This window comes from Pseudophryne corroboree, chromosome 2 (genome assembly GCF_028390025.1).
Source record: "Pseudophryne corroboree isolate aPseCor3 chromosome 2, aPseCor3.hap2, whole genome shotgun sequence".
Taxonomy (NCBI): domain Eukaryota; kingdom Metazoa; phylum Chordata; class Amphibia; order Anura; family Myobatrachidae; genus Pseudophryne; species Pseudophryne corroboree.
Window position 1 is genome coordinate 829739394 of NC_086445.1, and position 24173 is coordinate 829763566.

Sequence of the window (24173 nt, forward strand, 5' to 3'; positions counted from 1 at the left end):
AAATCATTCTCCACTGCACTTGAGACAGGTGCATTCCATCTCCTATATCGTGCTCAATTGTATAGGCTTGAATGGCCTTTTGCTGCTCCTCCAACCTCTGAAGCATATAGAGGGTTGAATTCCACCTCGTTACCACTTCTTGCTTCAGATGATGGCAGGGCAGGTTCAGTAGTTTTTGGTGGTGCTCCAGTCTTCTGTACGTGGTGCCTGTACGCCGAAAGTGTCCCGCAATTTTTCTGGCCACCGACAGCATCTCTTGCACGCCCCTGTCGTTTTTAAAAAAATTCTGCACCACCAAATTCAAGGTATGTGCAAAACATGGGACGTGCTGGAATTTGCCCATATTTAATGCACACACAATATTGCTGGCGTTGTCCGATGCCACAAATCCACAGGAGAGTCCAATTGGGGTAAGCCATTCCGCGATGATCTTCCTCAGTTGCCGTAAGAGGTTTTCAGCTGTGTGCGTATTCTGGAAAGCGGTGATACAAAGCGTAGCCTGCCTAGGAAAGAGTTGGCGTTTGCGAGATGCTGCTACTGGTGCCGCCGCTGCTGTTCTTGCGGCGGGAGTCCATACATCTACCCAGTGGGCTGTCACAGTCATATAGTCCTGACCCTGCCCTGCTCCACTTGTCCACATGTCCGTGGTTAAGTGGACATTGGGTACAACTGCATTTTTTAGGAGACTGGTGAGTCTTTTTCTGACGTCCGTGTACATTCTCGGTATCGCCTGCCTAGAGAAGTGGAACCTAGATGGTATTTGGTAACGGGGGCACACTGCCTCAATAAATTGTCTAGTTCCCTGTGAACTAACGGCGGATACCGGACGCACGTCTAACACCAACATAGTTGTCAAGGACTCAGTTATCCGCTTTGCAGTAGGATGACTGCTGTGATATTTCATCTTCCTCGCAAAGGACTGTTGAACAGTCAATTGCTTACTGGAAGTAGTACAAGTGGGCTTACGACTTCCCCTCTGGGATGACCATCGACTCCCAGCGGCAACAACAGCAGCGCCAGCAGCAGTAGGCGTTACACGCAAGGATGCATCGGAGGAATCCCAGGCAGGAGAGGACTCGTCAGACTTGCCAGTGACATGGCCTGCAGGACTATTGGCATTCCTGGGGAAGGAGGAAATTGACACTGAGGGAGTTGGTGGGGTGGTTTGCGTGAGCTTGGTTACAAGAGGAAGGGATTTACTGGTCAGTGGACTGCTTCCGCTGTCACCCAAAGTTTTTGAACTTGTCACTGACTTATTATGAATGCGCTGCAGGTGACGTATAAGGGAGGATGTTCCGAGGTGGTTAACGTCCTTACCCCTACTTATTACAGCTTGACAAAGGGAACACACGGCTTGACACCTGTTGTCCGCATTTCTGGTGAAATACCTCCACACCGAAGAGCTGATTTTTTTGGTATTTTCACCTGGCATGTCAACGGCCATATTCCTCCCACGGACAACAGGTGTCTCCCCGGGTGCCTGACTTAAACAAACCACCTCACCATCAGAATCCTCCTGGTCAATTTCCTCCCCAGCGCCAGCAACACCCATATCCTCCTCATCCTGGTGTACTTCAACACTGACATCTTCAATCTGACTATCAGGAACTGGACTGCGGGTGCTCCTTCCAGCACTTGCAGGGGGCGTGCAAATGGTGGAAGGCGCATGCTCTTCACGTCCAGTGTTGGGAAGGTCAGGCATCGCAACCGACACAATTGGACTCTCCTTGTGGATTTGGGATTTCAAAGAACGCACAGTTCTTTGCGGTGCTTTTGCCAGCTTGAGTCTTTTCAGTTTTCTAGCGAGAGGCTGAGTGCTTCCATCCTCATGTGAAGCTGAACCACTAGCCATGAACATAGGCCAGGGCCTCAGCCGTTCCTTGCCACTCCGTGTGGTAAATGGCATATTGGCAAGTTTACGCTTCTCCTCCGACAATTTTATTTTAGGTTTTGGAGTCCTTTTTTTTCTGATATTTGGTGTTTTGGATTTGACATGCTCTGTACTATGACATTGGGCATCGGCCTTGGCAGACGACGTTGCTGGCATTTCATCGTCTCGGCCATGACTAGTGGCAGCAGCTTCAGCACGAGGTGGAAGTGGATCTTGATCTTTCCCTAATTTTGGAACCTCAACTTTTTTGTTCTCCATATTTTATAGGCAGAACTAAAAGGCACCTCAGGTAAACAATGGAGATGGATGGATTGGATACTAGTATACAATTATGGACGGACTGCCACGGTTAGGTGGTATAAAAAAACCACGGTTAGGTGGTATATAATACAATTATGGATGGACGGACTGCCTGCCGAGTGCCGACACAGAGGTAGCCACAGCCGTGAACTACCGCACTGTACACTGGTTGATAAAGAGATAGTAGTATACTCGTAACAACTAGTATGACGACGGTATAAAGAATGAAAAAAAAACCACGGTTAGGTGGTATATATTATAATACAATTATGGTTGGACGGACTGCCTGCCGAGTGCCGACACAGAGGTAGCCACAGCCGTGAACTACCGCACTGTACACTGGTTGATAAAGAGATAGTAGTATACTCGTAACAACTAGTATGACGACGGTATAAAGAATGAAAAAAAAACCACGGTTAGGTGGTATATAATACAATTATGGTTGGACGGACTGCCTGCCGAGTGCCGACACAGAGGTAGCCACAGCCGTGAACTACCGCACTGTACACTGGTTGATAAAGAGATAGTAGTATACTCGTAACAACTAGTATGACGACGGTATAAAGAATGAAAAAAAAACCACGGTTAGGTGGTATATATTATAATACAATTATGGTTGGACGGACTGCCTGCCGAGTGCCGACACAGAGGTAGCCACAGCCGTGAACTACCGCACTGTACACTGGTTGATAAAGAGATAGTAGTATACTCGTAACAACTAGTATGACGACGGTATAAAGAATGAAAAAAAAACCACGGTTAGGTGGTATATATTATAATACAATTATGGATGGACGGACTGCCTGCCGAGTGCCGACACAGAGGTAGCCACAGCCGTGAACTACCGCACTGTACACTGGTTGATAAAGAGATAGTAGTATACTCGTAACAACTAGTATGACGACGGTATAAAGAATGAAAAAAAAACCACGGTTAGGTGGTATATAATACAATTATGGTTGGACGGACTGCCTGCCGAGTGCCGACACAGAGGTAGCCACAGCCGTGAACTACCGCACTGTACACTGGTTGATAAAGAGATAGTAGTATACTCGTAACAACTAGTATGACGACGGTATAAAGAATGAAAAAAAAACCACGGTTAGGTGGTATATATTATAATACAATTATGGATGGACGGACTGCCTGCCGAGTGCCGACACAGAGGTAGCCACAGCCGTGAACTACCGCACTGTACTGTGTCTGCTGCTAATATAGACTGGTTGATAAAGAGATAGTATACAATACTACTAATATACTGGTGGTCAGGCACTGGTCACCACTAGTCACACTGGCAGTGGCACTCCTGCAGCAAAAGTGTGCACTGTTTAATTTTAATATAATATTATTTATCATGTACTCCTGGCTCCTGCTATAACAACCTGCAGTGCTCCCCAGTCTCCCCCACAATTATAAGCTTTATATACAATACATTGATGTGCAGCACACTGGGCTGAGCAGTGCACACAGACTGAGTCACTGTGTGACTGTGTATCGTTTTTTTCAGGCAGAGAACGGATATATTAAATAAAACAAACAACTGCACTGTCTCTGGTGGTCACTGGTCACTGTGGTCGTCAGTCACTAAACTCTGTCTGCACTCTCTTCTAATCTACAGTATCACAGCAATCTCTCTCTCTCTCTCTCTTCTAAATCTAATCTAAATGGAGAGGACGCCAGCCACGTCCTCTCCCTATCAATCTCAATGCACGTTTGAAAATGGCGGCGACGCGCGGCTCCTTATATAGAATCCGAGTCTCGCGAGAATCCGACAGCGTCATGATGACGTTCGGGCGCGCTCGGGTTAACCGAGCAAGGCGGGAAGATCCGAGTCGCTCGGACCCGTGAAAAAAAAAGTGAAGTTCGTGCGGGTTCGGATTCAAAGAAACCGAACCCGCTCATCTCTAGCTATAACCTCTGTATAAGTGTCTCTCCGTCATAAAGCGTAAGCAGCGCCACGTTCTGTGGGCTGTGTTGTGTGTTCTCTTACAGGAGCAAAGAAGAAGGGCCAGTCGTCTGGCGGAAGCCGAGTATATAGCTGGTGAGCATAAAGGTGTTTTGTGTGTGTTCGTGGTGTATGTTGCCCCCTCCCCCACCTCCCCTTTGGGCGTTTTCGTTCGGGGTCGCCCCTGGTGCTTCGCACCACTACGGGGGCACCCAGTCTGAGGCCACAAGTGCCAATGATGACCCTTCACTGAGCCCAGTGTAGGCCACCCCTGCGTAGTCTGTCCCCCCATTCTTTTCAGCTGACCCAGGAAGTTCTTCTCCGTGTCTGGACGTGTGCCAGTATCGTCTGAGCTACCTCGACGGACTGAAGGTGGAGGACGGGAGGCGTGAGGTACGTAGGCCTGGTAAGTGAGCGCGCCGTATCCCTTCCCCAGGGCCCCACCCCCGTGCCTCTTACACTGTCTCACTGTATATGTATATATATATATATATATATATATATATGTTCAACAGGGATAAAGTCTCTGCGCCTTCAGTGCTTTGGTGTGGAAACTTCCATCTGTGTATAACAAATAATATATGCGTACCAGAAATATGATCAAGTTGTGCCTGTGGTAGTGTCTTTAATTGGTCGTCTTCCCTTGTCCTCTTACTCCATGTATGAACACCCTCAGCGAGGTGTTAAAACACAATTTTCATAGGCAGAGAGGGAAGATTTGTGTCAGCAAAATGCTCTTAATATTATAAAGTGACTTGTGACTTATTTGTGCCAATATATAAAATATTTTTTATATAAAGTGCTCTGTGCCTATAGTGTTTCAATAAACCACTATATTATATGTGATTTCTAATATACTCAGAATCACACCCGAGTGGCTTAGAATAAATAAAAAAGGAAGGTAATAACTCACTCCACTACAATTTAAAAAGTAATAACAAGCTTATCTGTTTTACAGGTCGTTGGAGAGGTAGTGGAAGCTGGTCCAACGCGTTTCGTCCCTTTAACAGCTTTTGTGGGACTTCCTCAGGGGTTGCAAACAGATAAGCTTGTTATTACTTTTTAAATTGTACGATTCCATTTTTATATGTATGTGTGTGATTAAAAATTGTGAAAAACTATATCACACTATCAGCTCCTTTTTCTTTCTGTTTTTTTCCATGAGAAAAAAAACTTTCCTTTTAGAGGTACTGTACTTTGTCAAGGATTACCTCATAGGAGCAGCATTCTTAAAAGGAGTGAGTTATTACCTTCCTTTTTTATTTATTCTAAGCCACTCGGGTGTGATTCTGAGTATATTAGAAATCACATATAATATAGTGGTTTATTGAAACACTATAGGCACAGAGCACTTTATATAAAAAATATTTTATATATTGGCACAAATAAGTCACAAGTCACTTTATAATATTAAGAGCATTTTGCTGACACAAATCTTCCCTCTCTGCCTATGAAAATTGTGTTTTAACACCTCGCTGAGGGTGTTCATACATGGAGTAAGAGGACAAGGGAAGACGACCAATTAAAGACACTACCACAGGCACAACTTGATCATATTTCTGGTACGCATATATTATTTGTTATACACAGATGGAAGCTTCCACACCAAAGCACTGAAGGCGCAGAGACTTTATCCCTATTGAACATTTGTATTTATGACTCAGCGAAATATGAGTCAATAAGAAAGTCTATACTGCAGCCCCTACACTTGGGAGTGCTGTTTGGAATTGTCGTGAATGGTTATGCACGAATTTTGTTTGATTAATTTATTTATTGTAAACGTTTAGGTATTAAGCGCTCGTTATACACCTTTTTTGCACATATATATGTATATATATAAACAACAATGGTGTTCGGCACTCCATTAACCATGAAAACTGCTGCGGGTGCACTCACATATGTGAATTGAATCCTCACACTTACATATAGACCAGGGTGCGGCACTCCGTAGAATAAATCAATGTAGTCGGTTTGATAGTAAATCAACGTTTCAATGTAGATACATTGTCATCAGGATTACAAACAAGACATAAAAACTCCTACCTTAAATAGTAGTCACCAGTGCTCATACCACGACTGCTGGCGGGATTTCAGCTCCGGTCAGCCGCTTTCTAATGACGTCATCACGCACTTTGCATGAGCCGTCAGTGTCAACCCGTCACCATAACAACCAATCAAACAGGAACTGTCAATAGCAACAACATATCTCTTATAAATTACTGTAAATACTTGTTGCAACAAAGTGGCCATATAATACAGTGGCCGTATGTAGCAATCAACTTTGTTTGTGTGTCCCCAGATTCGAGTTAACCCACATCGTACTAGCGGGCTTGAATTCAACATTCCGTCCCATTATATAGGGAACCGTGGATAATACCCACACTAGCTCAGATTGTGGTCTCACGGATCTGTGACTGATTTAAACAATTACAAATACTGTCACAATAATTTGAATCAGAATTTTAAACAGCTATTATATCGACAAATATAAGAAAATTCCATATCATAATGGCATAAGAACCAATCGTAACTACCTGCAAAATTCTTCTAAGTTGTTCAACCAAAGCAAGAAAAGGAAAGATGTTCATTCAGTCCCTTTGGGCTGATAACATCTAAGCGGTGGATCCAACGTGTCTCACACCTTAACAATTTTAAATTACGATCTCCACCCCGTTTAGATTGTGGGATATGATCTATTATCCTGTATTTAAGGCTTGGCAACCCATGTCCCTGCTCAGCAAAGTGGCGTGCCACAGGCTGTTCGCTTGTGCCACTTGCAATGGCTAGCCTAATGGAGTGGCGGTGAGCCGCCATCCTCTCTTTGAATTTGCATTGGGTCTTCCCAATATAGGAAAGGCCGCATGGGCAAATTATCTGATATACAACATAGGTACTATTGCAATCTAAATGATGTCTAATTTGATACATTTTTCCTGAATGAGGGTGATTAAATTTATCTCCTTGTATTAAGTAATTACAAGTGGTGCAGCCACATTTGAAACATCCCCACCTCCTATTGGATAGAAAGTGCTGGTGCCTCAGTGGCCCTGTGTCAGATATATCAGTGTGGACTAACAGGTCCCTTAAGTTTTGCCCCCTAGAATAACAGGGCATAATATTACTTTCAGTTAAATCTAATGCCTCATCACTTTTAATCATTGGCCAGAGCTTCTTAACTGTTCTAGTAATGTCATTAGACAGACAATGAAATCTATTGACAAATGGTAATGACTGTGTCAAAGATATACACAAACTGCCGAACTCTCATGCATAATATATACACACTGTCACACTCTTATGTATAATGGGGGTCATTCCGAGTTGATCGATCACTAGCTAGTTTTAGCATCCGTGCAAACACTATGCCGCTGCCCACTGGGGAGTGTATTTTAGCTTAGCAGAAGTGCGAACGCTTGTGTAGACTAAACAGTTTGTGCAGTTTCAGAGTAGCTCTGAACCTACTCAGCGCTTGCGATCACTTCAGCCTAATCGTGTCCGGATTTGACGTCATACACCCGCCCAGCGAACGCCCAGCCACGCCTGCGTTTTTTCAGGCACGCCTGCGTTTTTGCAAACACTCCCTGAAAATGGTCAGTTGACACCCAGAAACGCCCCCTTCCTGTCAATCTTCTTGCGGCCGTCAGTGTGACTGAAAACTTCGCTACAACCTGTGCACAACCACAAAGTGCTTTGTATCCGTACAACGCACGTGTGCACTGCGGCCCATACGCATGCGCAGAAATGCAGATTTTTCACCTGATCGCTGCGTTGCTAAAATCGGCAGCGAGCGATCAACACTCTCAAATATAATATACACACACTGTCACATGCATACGCTACGCTATACGCTGTAGTGAATGGAAGCGATGCGTATGCACACAGCATGCAGATGGATATAGCACAGCCACTTGTATGGATTCTGGACACAGCACAACTGCTTGTATGGGCACAGCACAGCCACTTATCTGGAGTCTGGATACAGCAGAGCCACTTGTATGGACACAGCACAGCCACCTGTATGGAGTCTGAACCAGTGCCATAATTAGGGTCTTCGGCGCCAGGGAAAGGTGGTAGATGGCGCTCCCTCCTCCGAAATTATGTGCATGCTAAAATAAATGCGGCACGTCAACATGACACGTTACCAATCTATCCCTTGCATTTCCTATCAGCCATACCATCTCCCCTTGCGTCTCTCAGCCATACCATTATTTTCTTGCTGTGTCATATCTCAGCACACCGTCATCTCCCCTGCATCTTCTCTCAGCACACCATAATCTCCCCTGCATCGTCTCTCAGCACACCATAATCTCCCCCTGCGTCTTTTAGCACACCATCATCTCCCCTCTGCATCTCTCAGCACCATCATCTCCACTGTGTCGTCTCTCAGCACACCATCATGTCCCCTCTGCGTTGTGTCTCAGCACACCATTATCTTCCCCCTGCATAGTCTCTCAGCACACCATCATCTTCCCACTACGTTGTCACTCAGCACACCATCGTCTCCTGCCTGCGTCTCCCAGCACACCATCATCTCTCGCCTGCATCTCCCAGCACATCATCATCTCCCCAGCATTGTCTCTCAGCACACCATCATCTCCCGCCTGCGTCTCTCAGCACACCATCATCTCTTCCCTGCATGGTCTCCCAGCACACCATCATCTCCCCCTGCATCAGCAAAAAAGGAATAAAAATTCCAAACGAATGTGGTTTAACAAAAATATAAAGGAATTAATGGACAGAAAAAGACGAGCATTTAAAAAGTACAAATCTGAGGGGGATGCGGAGTCATTCCAGCACTATAAAGACTGTAACAAAATATGCAAAAAAGGAATAAGAGCGGCTAAAGTAGAAACTGAAAAACTAGTAGCAAAGGAAAGCACAGCGAATCCCAATTTTTTTTAAAGTATATCAACAGCAAGAGACTAAAGAAGGAGAGTATAGGCCCTTTAAAGGACAAGAGGGGAGTCTTAATCAAAAATGATAATGACACAGCAAACAAACTAAACAAGTTTTTTGCAACGGTATTTACCAGAGAGGACCAAATACTGGGTCTAACACAAAATCTCAACAAAGATAATGTCCCACTGCTAAATGTTTATTTATGTGAGGAGTTAGTCTGTGACCGATTAAAAAAAGTTAAAGATTAATAAGTCACCTGGTCCAGATAGAATTCACCTGAGAGTTCTTATGGAGCTGCACGCTGAACTAGCAAGACCTCTATTTTTGATCTTCATGGATTCGGTTAAATCGGGTATGGTTCCCATAGACTGGCGTATAGTGGAGGTAGTGCCGATATTCAAAAAGGGGAGCAAAGCTGAACCAGGTAATTATAGACCAGTTAGTCTTACATCTATAGTGGGGAAAGTATTGGAAGGTATTCTAAGGGACAGTATTCAAAAGTTCCTTGAAGCAAACAAGGTCATTAAAAGGAACCAACATGGATTTGTGAAGGACAGATCATGTCAAACCAACTTACTTGGCTTTTATGAAACAGTAAGTGCGAACCTTGATCAGGGTAAGGAGGTAGATGTAATCTTTTTAGACTTTGCCAAAGCTTTCGATACTATACCACTTATGCGTCTTATCTATAAGCTACAAGAAATAGGGCTAGGGAGCACAATATGCACTTGGGTTAGTCATTGGTTAGATAATAGGGAGCAGCGCATTGTGGTCAATGGATCATTTTCAAATTGGACTAAAGTTCTAAGTGGTGTGCCACAAGGGTCTGTACTTGGTCCATTTTTGTTCAACATTTTCATCAACGACCTAACAGTAGGTCTAGAGAGCATGGTGTCAATTTTCGCAGACGACACCAAATTGTGTAAGGTTATAAATACGGAGGGGGATGCGGAGTCTCTTCAGAATGACTTAACTAAACTGGAAGCATGGGCGGCAAAATGGAGAATGAAATTCAACACAGACAAGTGTAAGATAATGCACTGTGGGAGCAAGACCAAAAATAACACCTACATACTAATTGGAGTAATATTAAGGGATTCTCTACTGGAAAAAGACTTAGGGGTTCACATAGATAACAAATTAAGCAGCAGTACCCAAAGTAGGAGTGCAGCAAAGAAGGCTAATAAGATATTAGCATGCATAAAACGGGGAATTGATGCAAGGAACGAGAGTATTATACTCCCATTATATAAATCACTAGTGAGGCCACATCTTGAATACTGTGTGCAATTTTGGGCACCATATTACAAAAAGGATATCCTGGAGCTAGAAAAGGTTCAGAGGCGGGCGACCAAACTAATCAAGGGCATGGAGACGCTGGAATACGAGGAAAGGCTTGCAAGGCTAGGCATGTTTACATTAGAAAAGAGGAGACTAAGAGGGGACATGATCAACCTCTACAAATATATAAGGGGTCAATACACAGAGCTTGGGAGGGACCTGTTTTCTATAAGATCAGCACAGAGGACACGTGGTCACTCGCTTAGGTTAGAGGAGAGGAGTTTCCGTACATTGAGGCGAAAAGGTTTTTTCACAGTAAGGACAATACGTGTTTGGAATTCCCTGCCTGAGAGAGTAGTAACAGCGGACTCAGGGGGTCATTCCTAGTTGTTCGCTAGCTGAAAATGGTCGCTGCGCAGCGATGATGAAAAAAACGGCACTTCTGCGCATGCGTATGCGGCGCAATGCGCACGCGCGACGTACTTTCACAAAGGCCGATGTAGTTTCACACAAGGTCTAGTGATGCATTTCAGTCGCACTGCTGGCCGCAGAGTGATTGACAGGAAGTGGGCGTTTCTGGGTGTCAACTGACCATTTTCAGGGAGTGTTCGAAAATACGCAGGCGTGGCTGGGTGAACGCAGGGCGTGTTTGTGACGTCCAATCCGGAACTGAATAGTCTGAAGTGATCGCAAGCGCAGAGTAGGTCTGAAGCTACTCTGAAACTGCACAAAATTATTTTGTAGCCTCTCTGCGATCCTTTCGTTCGCACTTCTGCTAAGCTAAAATACACTCCCTGTGGGAGGCGGCATAGCGTTTGCACGGCTGCTAAAAACTACTAGCGAGCGATCAACTCGGAATGACCCCCTCAGTCAACACCTTTAAGAATGGGTTAGATAAATTCCTATTGGATAAAGATATTCAGGGTTATGGTGCATAGTCACACATTATAGTTAATATAACTAGTCCTAACATAAAAATAACTAGTCCTATAATAGGACTGCATAGGAGACCACAAATAGGTTGAACTCGATGGACAATTATCTTTTTTCAACCTTAGTTACTATGTATCATCCCCTGGCACATGCAAACACACACACACACACACACACACCTCTTACATATAGCAACAGCACACTGGCGCATGCGCACACACACACCTCTTACCACATATAGCAGCAGCACACTGGTGCACACACGCACACACACACCTCTTACTACTTATAGCACCAGCACACTGGTGCATGCGCGCACACACACACACCTCTTACCACATATAGCAGCAGCACACTGGCACACGCACTCGCACACACCTCTTAATGTAATGTATGATTGCCATCACCTGTGGCAGCAGCACACTGGCGCATACACACACCTCTTATCACATATAGCAGCAGCACACTGGCACGTACACACATCTTTTACCACATATAGCAGCAGCACACTGGCACACACATTCACACACACACACACACACACACACACACACACACACACACACCCCTTCTCATCTATATAATAAATGAGAAAGTGTGTGTGTGTGTGTGTGTGTGTGTGTGTGTGTGTGTGTGTGTGTGTGTGTGTGTCTGTCTGGTTGTCATTTATGCACAGCCAGTGTTTTGTATCTAGCTCCACTAAATTTGGCATGGTGGTGTAGTTTGACCAGGATTAGGTTTCTGCCTAGATTTGAACTTTGTCTGGGCCATGGAGGTGTACATGGTGGCCATCAACTAGGGTGGAGTCTCTGAATCATACTTGCCTACCTGACCCTCTCCATGAGGGAGAAAATGCTCTGTTCCTGGACTTTCCTGGTAATGTATGATTGCCATCACCTGTGGTGAGCTAGTTAATGGATAAGAAAGGTGTTTCACCACAGGTGATGGCAATCATACATTACCAGGAAAGTCCAAGAACAGAGCATTTTCTCCCTCATGGAGAGGGTCAGGTAGGCAAGTATGCTCTGAATTTAAATTTAAATTTAATAAATTTTGCTCAGAATGTCTCCCAGTTCCGAAACCTGCACTGATCTGAAGGTGCAGTCTGATATGTACCAGTGGGGGCAGACAGTGGGGGTAATTCAGATCTGATCGTAGATGATCAGCTTCTCAGACATGCGGGTGGGGCGCCCAGCACAGGGCTAGTCTGCCCTGCATGTCTGGCCCCACCCCCCACACAGGTACAAAAGCATCGCACAGCGATGGCAGGCCGCTACTCACCGTGTCCCGCCCCCGCAACTGTCCGGACACACCTCCGTTGTCCAGACCGCGACCTGCCAACGGCGTTCTATCGCTATTGGCACGCCCCCTCCGGCCCTGCGACCGCCTCTGCCTGTCAATCAGGCAGAGGTAATCGCAGCCCTGAGATGGTTTTAGCATCTCACTGGGCTTCCAGAGTGCGCGTGCGCACTCCACATAGGGATTCAGACTCTGATCGCTGCAGTGATCCAGTCTGAATTAGGCCCAGAGTTCCAACAGAAGAGCAGTGAGTCAGAGGATCATCTGTCACACTGGACCTGCACTGACCATTACTAGCCATGGTGTCAGATGCATTTTGCATCACGTCCGGTGCTCTGATGTGCTGGCCTCTGGAGGTCACATCCTGACAGCATGTTCCATGATTGCCTGCAATGTGCAGAGACTCTCTCCAGTGTGAACCCCACTTGCCATACAGCGTGTAACCCGATGTATGCCCACCATCTCCAGAGAATGGGCGCTGCCATGACACCTGCAGTCAGCTGACTTGGTGCTATCCACTCCTGTGCACTGGAGCGCTCACATGACTTGATTCTCCAATCCCTGCTGACCAGGGGGTATATAGCCAGTATCATTGCCTTGAACAACGTGTCACATCCTTTGACCAAGCGGCGCTTGGCTCCAGTCTCCTGTCTTCAGAGATTCCCCTGTGTCAGTGCTCCGTGGAACTACAGGCACCAGCCATCCAGTTCAGTTACAGCTCCATCTGCATTCTGCTCCAGCATTCACTAGCAGTCTCCTGTGTCAGTACTCTGTGTAACTACAGGTACCATCCATCCAGTTTGGCTTCAGCTACACTCTGCTCCTACAATCACTTGCAGTAAGACTCCCTCCAGGTGCTGCATATCATTCTCACCTGTTTATTATTACTCTGCATCAGCACTGTGCTATTCAACCTGCACTAAAGCATCCATCTTAAGTTCAGCTGTCTCCTGCAATAACCTAATCTGGTTCTGTTGTTGTATGCAAGCATTGCCTATTGATTGTGTACCTCTGTTTCAAGTTCCTATCGGTTTCCAGGCCGATCATTTGCATTATGAATTGCCTGTATAATCCTGTTTCAAGTTCCTATCGGTTTCCAAGCCGATCATCTGTGTTACCAATTGACTGAAGCTCCGTTTCAAGCAATCATCGGCTTCCAGGCTGACCATCGATAGTTCCTGTTCACCATCGGTTTCCAGGCCGATAGTCATCTATTCCTATTTATCATCAGTTCCATTGGTTCCCAGACCGATCATTGGTAACTCCCCGTTACCATCGGTACGCAGACCGAACTATCTCTAAGTGACTGTTTATTTCAGAGACTCTATCAGCTTCCATGCTGAATCATACGTTTACATTTACATTGCTCCAGTTACTTATATTTCCTGTGTGTACTCAATAAATACCATTTGCGCACATGCGCAGGAACTTACTTCAGCCTCCTCGTTTCCTCCATCGCACCGCCACTGACCCACTAGTGACCCCTCCGGGAACAGATACAGACCTGACAGTTTGTTCAAGGCCATGGACTCAGATGGTAGTCAAGGTGTGGGGTCAGGGACCCTCCAATGTCTAACATCGCGACTCAATGGATAAGAAGCTACGCAACAGCAAGTAATCCAGTTTCTATAGGGAATGTCTACCCACTTGGATACTTTGCAGCAATCTCTTCCAAGTTCCGTTTCTCCTCCGGCTCCTGTTCTAGTCACTCCTGCTACTGTTCCAGTTATTCCAGCTTCTCCTGCACAATCCGTTCCTATGGTTGGACATTGTTCAAGTCAGTCCTGTGGCACTCCCTTTAAAGCTAATTCTCCTGAGAGGGCGACTTCCTCCTTCAAAGGTTCCAGGACGCCTCTGTCTTCTGCTGTGAAACCTGAACCAATGAGGACTCTCTGTCATCTATTGGAACAACTTCAAAGTCTTCTATCAAGAAATATTCCACTAATACCAGAAATCCTAGGAGGTGCTTTAAATACAGTAAAAAGTCCTGCTCAACCTACTGAGACTAATAGAACCACTGTGTCAGACTTTCTTAAAACTAAAGTCTCTCCTCCCGTGCAGAGAGAGGGTGGATTCCAGAGCTACCCGTGCTCCAAACTGTCGTAAGCTGAGCGCTGGCATCACAAGCATCTTCACCTCTGTTTGTACTGTGGTAGTTCTAGTCACCTCATTAAAGACTGTTTTCTCTGCAAGTCAAAAGTTGGTGACAGGCCCCAACATCAGAGTTCTCACCTGCAAACCTTCCTGTGTATTGTCTACAGTTCCAGTTTCCTCTATTCCAGACAGGAGTGTCCAAAAACTCTACGATTGGGGTCCTGTGATGAATAGGCCCAATTCCGAGTTCAGAAATTGAAAGAGACTGGTTATGTTACCCATGACTAAAGAAGTTTCTGTTTCTACAGACCCAGGTGGGGCATCTGATGTTGTGACCCCAGAAGAGGTATCTGATGTTCAGATTCCAGAAGCGGCATCCGGGCATGCAACTGAAAGAAGTCTGTCTGATCTGTTAACCCCATGGAGGGGTCATGGGAGTTTCAGCCTCAAAAGAGATATCCAGGGCTAAGATCCCAGGAGGAATTCTTAAAGCCACAGATACAGGCATGAACTTTTTTTCGTCATCTTCTGAGATTGCTACCAGCTCTGTACAGCTCCAAGATGGATCATCTGGACATCCAGATTCTGTTTATAAAGAGTCAAGTATCAATGGACCTAACCCAGTTCCAGCCATCAGTCAAAAGACTCCACTGGTTCCAGCCAGCCCGAGTAGCTCTGTTTCCAATGCTAAGCTACCTCCTTCGGTTCCAGACGATTCCAGCATCTTCGGCTCTAATCTGGGCCTATCCGTCAATCTGAATACTCCTCCAGTCCCAGCCGGTTCAAGCTTTTCCGGACCCAATCCAGTCCCATCCATTTGTCCAGATCAGCCTCCTTCGGTTCCAGCCAATTCAAGCATCCCTGGACAAATCCTGGTTCCAACTGTCTGTCCAAAGTTGCCTTCAGTTCCTGTTGATTCAAGTACCTTTGAACCCGATCCGGTTCAGTCCAGTGTTTCAAGTAATGAACTCCTGTCGATATGTTCAGTCCACAGTTCTTGCAGATATTGCAATTGCCTCAATCCAGATGGAGGCTCTAAGCATCTCATTCCAAGATGAAGCTTCTAGTGTTCAGTCAACTTCAACTGGGAACTCCTGTCAGTCAGTTCTGGAGATGACATCCTCTCTCCACCCTAGAGCATCTCAAGTTGATTCTACTTCTGCTTGTGAATGCTTATTCCAGTCCTCTACTTCCAAGTGTCCACTTGATACTCAAGCTCCAATTTACTTTGATGGTGATTATGCTCCGTTCCGTGCATTAGCGAGCCAATACCTCGCTGTTACTGAGTCGGGATCTTCAATAAGTATTACTCCAGTCAATGCAATGATCTTGCCGCTTTCCTCGAAGCAGTAAAACAGGAGTTTGCTCCAAAGTTAGGCCATTCAGAGCCATCTGGGCAGTCTGCCCAATTTGTCAACAGTCTGCCTACTGCTAAATCCTCCCCAGCATCGCTGTCTGTGCAAGATCAGCCTACATTAGACCAAGCTATGAAAGATTTCTAAGCCGCGAAGAAAGGAAACATTGCAAAGTCAAAATAAGAATCTCAGACTTTGGATTTGAAAGTTGCATATACTTCCGTGCCTCCATCTTACAGCAACACTTATGAAAGTATTGACTCCCTGGGTTCAGCATCTACTCAGTCTTCTGAACAGTCTTCCAGTTCTCCGTTTTCTGATCCAACTCTTTCCAAGCATAATCGGGCTTTGTTGAATTAATGCACCAGAGATTTTAAGAATTACAGGAATTGGAGAACTTCAAAACCAGTTCAAAGTCTACCATCTGTTGACGGGACAGTTGGCTACGCTTCCGTTACCTCCATTCCTGGTGTCTCACATAGTTCCAAATTCATTGGGTCGCAGGTTGGCACAGATATTGTTGTTCCTAAGCAAAAGACTTCCATGACCACGTTAAACCTGGACTCTGACTCTGAAAGTGAGTTTGTTAATGACTGTGAATGGTCTACTTGTTCTGATGACAAAAGTCTTTCTTCCAAAGATAAAAGTTGGGAAGACTTTTGAGTTCCTATGCTTTTGTGTATTCCCAAATTCTTCTGGATTTCGCTATTTCAAGTTATATTTGTATGTAGGTTCTTCTACAAGGATCCTCAAGTTTCAATTTGGGTGTTCGGTGCCCACCCATAAAAGGGGGAGGGGTACTGTCAGGAATCTACATTTTGCCTCACTTCACTTACCGGTGCTCTGATGTGCTGGCCTCCAGAGGTCAAATCCTCAACCTGGCAGCATGTTCCATGATTCTGCAGTGTGTACCCCGCTTGCCATACAGCGTGTACCCCAATGTATGCCCGCCATCTCCAGAGTATGAGTGCTGCCATGACACCTGCAGTCAGCTGACTTGGTGCTAACCACTCCTGCGCACTAGAGCGCTCACATGACTTGATTCTCCAATCCCTGCTGAACAGGGGTTATATAGCCAGAGTTCCTGCTCAGTATCATTGCCTTGAACAGTCTCCAGTGATTCCCCTGTGTCAGTGCTCCATGGAACTACAGGCACCAGCCATCCTGTTCAGTTACAGCTCCATCTGCATTCTGCTCCAGCATTCACTAGCAGTCTCCTGTGTCAGTACTCTGTGGAACTACAGGTACCAGCCATCCAGTTTGGCTTCAGCTACACTCTTCTCCTACAATCACTTGCAGTAAGACTCCCTCCAGGTGCTGCATATCATTCTCACCTGTTTATTATTACTCTGCATCAGCACTGTGCTAGTCAACCTGCACTAAAGCATCCATCTTAAGTTCAGCTGTCTCCTGCAATAACCTAATCTGGTTCTGTTGTTTTATGCAAGCATTGCCTATTGATTGTGTACCTCTGTTTCAAGTTCCTATCGGTCTCCAGGCCGATCATCTGTTACCAATTGCCTGTACAAATCCTGTTTCAAGTTCCTATCCGTTTCCAGGCCGACCATCGATAGTTCCTGTTCACCACCGGCTCCCAGGCCGATAGTCATCTGTTCCTGTTCATCATCAGTTCCCAGGCTGATCATCGGTAACTCCAAGTCACTATCGGTTCCCAGACCGGTCATCTGTTGCTCCCAGTTACCATCGGTACCAAGACCGAACTACCTCTAAGTGACTGTTTATTTCAGAGACTAGCTTCCATGCTGAATCATACGTTTACATTTACATTGCTCCAGTTACTTATATTTTTTCTGTGTACTCAATAAATACCATTTGCGCAGAAACTTACTTCAGCCTCCTCGTTTCCTCCATCGCACCGCCACTGAGCCACTAGTGACCCCTCCGGGAACAGATACAGACACAGACCTGACATATGGTCTCCAATGTTGGTCTGTAGAGATTCTTGTTCAGCAGTGATTTCTGGAACCACAGTGAAGCTATACTGATTTCTGTCCTGTTAGTCAGTCTGCTCCTGATAGACCCCATTTCAAACAGAGAATAAGCCTGTTGTAGTTAGTTATGTGACCGGCGGTCAGGTGACCGCTGGTCACAATACCGACTGCCACATCCCCCCCCCCCCCCCCCCCTCCACATTCCAGACAGTTGGCATGCTGACTAACAGGGACTATTCCCTCTCGTGGGTGTCCACAACACCCACAGAGTGGGAATAGAACCTGTGGCGAGCCTGCAAGAGGCTTCATTGCGCTGGGCCCCCGCCGGCCATCTCACAGGCGGTATTGTGACCAACGGTCACACATACTCAACCCCTTGACATGACTGAGTTGTTTTACTGATCATTGTGGTAGAAGGTTTTCGAGTTTTCTAAGATCACTTACAAATTGCCTAAATGTGATTCTACATTGCACATCTTTAAGCAAATGATATACAGTATAAGATATATCCACTTTCAGCTATATTATTTGCAGGATCACTATTTAAATACATATACATATTTGGACGTTACCAGGCAGAATTTTTTTTTTTTTTTTTTCATTTGATTGGTATTTACTACATCCCAGCCTCCTTCCTTAAGTCAGTGTATCTGTTTGTGATCATATAATAAGATATATGTTGGTGATTATTGGTGCTATTGAGCTATATATTCTAGCAGGTGTTAATTGTTTGTTTGTATCTTGTGAGTCTTATCTTTGAAAAATAAAAGTTAACTTTTACATTTATATAAGAGTGCCCCATAAAAAAAGAGTTTTCTTTCTCTTGAACCCCATCATTTACTCTTAGTTGGTGTTGTTATCCAGGTGTGAATGACTTTTGTGTTCTTTCTTAAAGCTTTCCCCATTTACAAAATCACATTCAAACTAATGGGCCCTACAGACTCGGTGACCTGCCGCCGAGCTGCCCGACCGTCGATACGGCAGACGGGCGACCTGGCTGCGGGAGGGAGGGGACGGGCTCCCCCCGTCACCCGGCTCCATAGCAATGCATGCTATTGCTAATATGAAGGATATTGTCCATATTGGCCTGCATGTTTAAACGAGCCGGCAGCAGCGATAAACGAGCGCGGGGCCGTGCAGTGTTCATCGCTGGTGCCTACACACTGAAAGATATGAACGGTATTGAACGAGATCGTTCATATCTTTCACTGGTATCGACCAGTGTGTAGGGCTCTTACGGGGGTAATTCAGACCTGATCACTGTGCTGCTTATTTTGCTGTCCTGCTTTCAGATAGTCGCTACCCAAGGGGAGTATAAATTTGCACGTGCAAGTGTGCGATCGCATGTGTACGCTGTGCTACAAAGATCCCTCAGTCAGCGCACAGCTGCAAATCCGTTCGCACCTCACTCACCATCTAATGTTTTTACCAGTGTGTGCAGTCTGTGCGCAGCCCAGGACTTACTCCTACAGTGCCATGAGAACAGGTTGATCGGTTCCGCAGCTGACGTCACATACCCTCCCTGAAATGCTTGGGAATGCCTGCGTTTTCCCTGACACTCCCAGGAAACGGTCTGTTACCACCAAACGGACTCTTCCTATCAACCCGCATGCGAATGGTTGTGTGATTGAAATTTTCGCACCAGCCTCTCGCTGTTCATCGATGCCTGTTTGGCGACGCACGTGTGCATTGCGGTGCATGCGCAGACTATCGATAAGCGAAACACACAGCAGCGATCAGGTCTGAATCGGGCCCTAAGTTTATATCTTTTCACATCTCTGCCTACAAAAGTGTGATCCTTATCAGGACTGTTCACTGATAAAGCACAACCGCAGACTAAGGGGTAAATTTACCGAAGCTTCTAAAACAGAGAATTGGTGATGTTGCCCATATCAGAGGTATCTACTGGTCCCTCCATTTTCATACATAAAAAACAGTCCCTATATTTCTATGGGGGCCACTAAAATATGAACTGCACCACGCTCCAGAAAGCACAGCTTGTTATACAGTATCTCTGACAGGTAACACTATTTTTAGATGGTGTTGCTCACTGTAGCCTATGGGCTATATTTCCAGATTTTGGTAATGCCCGCTTACACGACTGCATGTACGTCTGCACTTGTGCAGTTGAATCTGAAGCAGATACTGTATTTCTGTACGAAGAAGGAGAAAAGATTTCCTCTGTGCTAATTGTAATAAAAATAGTGTATTAATAAAAAAAACTTGAATACATTACTAATAAACTGATATGCCAATGCCAATTACTGAATTAAATAAAATAGCAGCTAGTTCTAAATATTACTTATACCCCTTTCAGACCGCCACCTTTAAACACGGGTTATGGGCACATGAGCGCGCATAACCCATGTTCATGTGCGGTCTGAAAGGTGCAAGGGTTGAAATACCGGGTTGAGTGACCCGGTATTTCCACCATGGTTGTGAGCTGGGTTGAACATGTCTTCAACCCGGCTCACTGTGCGGTGTGAACAGGAGCCAGGTCTATGCGACCCATTTCCTGTTCACTCTCTGTGTACGGGCGGTGCGTCACCGCTGATTGACGTCACCAACCTGGCAATATGCCCTGTTGCAGTCAGTGTGTGTGTGTGTGTGTGTGTGTGTGTGTGTGTGTATATATACACACACACACACACACACACACTCTTCCAAAAAAGGCACTCACCAGGGACTTAGTAGAAAAATCCAAAAGACGATATTTAACTCACATAGTGGAAGCTAACATGGCGGTCAGCGTTTCGGTCACACAACGTGACCTTCCTCAGGACACAATCCCACAGGAGAGACACCTGAGGAAGGTCACGTTGTGTGACCGAAAAGTTTTGGAATTGTATGGAAATGGATTTAGTACGGACTGCATTGGAGTGCACCCCAGGCAGTTGATATTTGAATATTAGAGATTGCCAACCTACTGAAGAGAGAGATATATATCTCTAATGTGTAAAATAAAACAAATTGTGAACCTCTTATTTTTACATTAACTTACATAGAGTCTGAATAACAACATTGGAAAAGCTATTCTCTGTGTTCCTAAGAGGAAGATCTCTGCTTTGTCTTTTCCAGCTGACCGACCTGTCAGGGTGTATGCAGATGGAATATTTGATCTCTTCCACTCAGGTCATGCAAGAGCCCTTATGCAAGCCAAAAACCTGTTCCCAAACAGTTACCTGCTAGTTGGAGGTAATCTATGCACTGACAAAACATGATCATGATAATAAAATAGGTTGCATTAGGCAAATCAGCAGAAGTGAAATCATGTTGTTGCTTCTTGTTTCTTTTTTAGAGAAAATACACCTTGGCACAATTAACTCTTTACATTACATTCATGTTAAACCTAGACTTTACTAACAACAAATGTGTAACCAGAGTATATAAAATATTACTGCTACGCCAACACACATTTGTAGCAGTACCTTTTATTTCTGAATTAACTTGGGCTCAATTAAGGACATATTTATTAGTAATTACGTAAAAGCCCTGAAAGGTTATAGTCATTATCGCTGCATATAACGGTATTTTAGAATGCCCGTTCGTGTCTCAGGTGCTAAGATACTCAGATGGCAGAGCATCCACAATGAGTCCATCCAACAAAGTCTAAAATAATAAAATGATCACTTGTATGATCACTTTACCAATGGGCTGTGGCCCATTTAGCTTTGCGAAGTTCATGCCTAGAGGCTTTATAGGACCAGCAGTAATCTACTGTGCCGGGAAAAGTAGGCTAGTCTCGTGCTTCACAGCCCTGGGCTATTCTATTACAGCCCCCTTTCCTTACATGGTAAATTACCCACCACCACACATTAACCCATAAAATCCAGGATACGTTTACCACTTGCACTGGTGGTAGTTCCTCCACTGGCTCAAATGAGACATCCTGCTCCTTACATCTGTAGTTTCCTCCATGTATTTGATATCAGTGGTAAAAACATCCTGCACTATGGGTAAGAATTATTATTATTATCCTTTATTTATATGGCGCCACATGGGATAAGCAAAACAAGAAGACAGTAACTTACAATTCAATACAATATAGGACAAGTACAGGGTATATAAACATAGCTGCGTCAGTAACCAGTACTGAAATAAGTATCAGGGTGGCAGGAGACCTGAGGGATTTGGTACCATCAAAGGGGGTATTGAAAAGAAGATAGGTTAAGTAAGAGACGTAAAGGCATATAAGGGAAGAGAAAATCACTTAATAAACAAACAAAAATACATCAACTGGAAAAAAAAAGCACCTTATTCTTAAGGACCCTACACACTGGCAGATAACACTGCACGATATGAACGTTCTCGTTCATTAATGTATGAGAACTCGTTCATATCGTGCAGTGTGTAGGCACCAATGATGAACAATGTGCGGCCCCGTGCTCGTTCATCGTTGGTGCCCCGTCGCTTATGCATGCAGGCCAATATGGATGAGATTGTCCATATTAGCATGCATTGCTATGGCGCCGGGTGACGGGGGGAGTGAAGAAACTTCACTGCCCCCGTCACCTCCCCCCGCTGCCGGGTCGCCCAGTCTGTAGGGCCCTTTAGTGATTCACCATGATGGGATGGCTGACTGTCACAGGTGGGATTGCCAAATATTATCAAGGAAGAAATCATTTGACCACTAAGACCTGTAGATGAAACTTAGAATCTAATGTCACATACTAAGTGTCATGATTCTGCAGTGTCTTTGTTACATGCTAATATACATGAGAAATGAGCACAGGTTGTGTAACGCTGTCTGTTAGTTTGCAGTGATGAGCTAACTCACAAGTACAAAGGTTTCACAGTAATGAATGAGATTGAGCGGTACGAGGCGCTGCGCCATTGTCGCTATGTGGATGAAGTGATCACCGATGCCCCATGGACGCTCACTGCAGAGTTTTTAGAGAAGCATAAGGTAATGTTTATTTCTAAAAGACTTGATTATACATTGACACTAATAAGAGTGCTATAATATAACAAAAGTATTAACTGTAAGGACTGAAACGTACCAGTCTCCATCACGCCATCATCCAACTGTAGTCATGCCCAAGAAAATCCTGAGTGTGAGATTATTGTCTGGATCAATTGTTCAATAACATTGTCTTAAATAGATAAATGGCTGTATCTCAGCCTCAGTTGTACTCCAATAAGTGGACGTTATCTAATACAGTAGTGATATTTATTCTGCAATATCATACAATAACAAACTTTCTGTGAAGCATTTCCCCCCCCAAAAGTTGAACACAAATGACTGTACAGATCACTTTCTATTCTTAGTATGTGCATAATGAGGTATTTTGTCATGTGCCTACAATGTTGACAAATGTAAGATTTATTAAGATAGTATTATTTCATATAGTATTTGGAGCCCCGAACGCTATTGACCATGCATGTGCGGTGGCCATAGCCAGGCAGAGTTCCTAAGGAACCCTCTCCCATGGTGTTAGCTGCCAGGGCAGGCTGACAGCTTCACATTCCATAAACAAACCTGTGGGGACTGCAGATACTGTCAAAAATGGAGGGACGGCGGCATATATGGAGGTATCTGCTGCAGTCCTTCCATGGTACATTGGGGTGATATTTGTGGATATTCCCAGAAAATGCATATATTGAATGATAAATAGCCCCATATATTGAATGATAAATAGTATCAAAATACATCGCCACCCCTCGCCGCCCACTGTAGCGATGCTAATCGCATATGTACTAACATATGCAATTAACATCCCAATGCGGTGACAGAGACCCCCCGCGATACCTGTCAGAAGGTTGTGCGGGGTCTCCGTCACCTCCCTGGGGTCTCGCACCTCTCAGACACCAGCAAGCAGGCAGACTTGAGTCCTGGGCTCCTCCTCCTCCCTGTAGCCGAAAGGACCTCTGGCTGTGTTGCTAGGGGGAGGAGGAGTGTGGGTTCCAGGACCAGGGCTGCCTGCACACAGGTATGCTGGTGGCAGGGGGTTCGGAGTGAGCGAGGCGCCGGGATGCGGCGGCTGGCGTTAAGAAGCCCATAGGCTTCTATAGGGTATCACCATCAAAAGATGGCAATACACTTGGCTGCGAAAACCCGGCGGCCGGGTCTTAGTACATATGAAAATGCGGTAAACCCCCCGAAAAACGGGGGTTTTACCGCATCTTCCCTTTAGTACATCCCACCCTATGTCTGCTACAATTTGGCTGCGATCTCTCAAAGATGTACATTATCTCTGTAAATGTGAAATTTGTTGCTTCCTACA

The 24173-nt window shown here is 45.1% G+C and overlaps 1 protein-coding gene across 5 annotated transcripts in view; it reads left to right on the forward strand.

Moving 5' to 3' along the window:
- PCYT1B (phosphate cytidylyltransferase 1B, choline) overlaps positions 1-24173 on the forward strand; it is a 285710-nt gene that overhangs the window by 214531 nt on the left and 47006 nt on the right. For 4 of the 5 annotated variants that reach the window (XM_063955702.1, XM_063955703.1, XM_063955704.1 and 1 more), the window contains exons 3-4: positions 21028-21144; positions 22704-22855. In XM_063955702.1, coding sequence (XP_063811772.1) covers positions 21028-21144; positions 22704-22855 — 269 coding nt within the window. The remainder of the gene's footprint in view (positions 1-21027; positions 21145-22703; positions 22856-24173) is intronic. The other variant, XM_063955706.1, reaches the window with a different exon arrangement.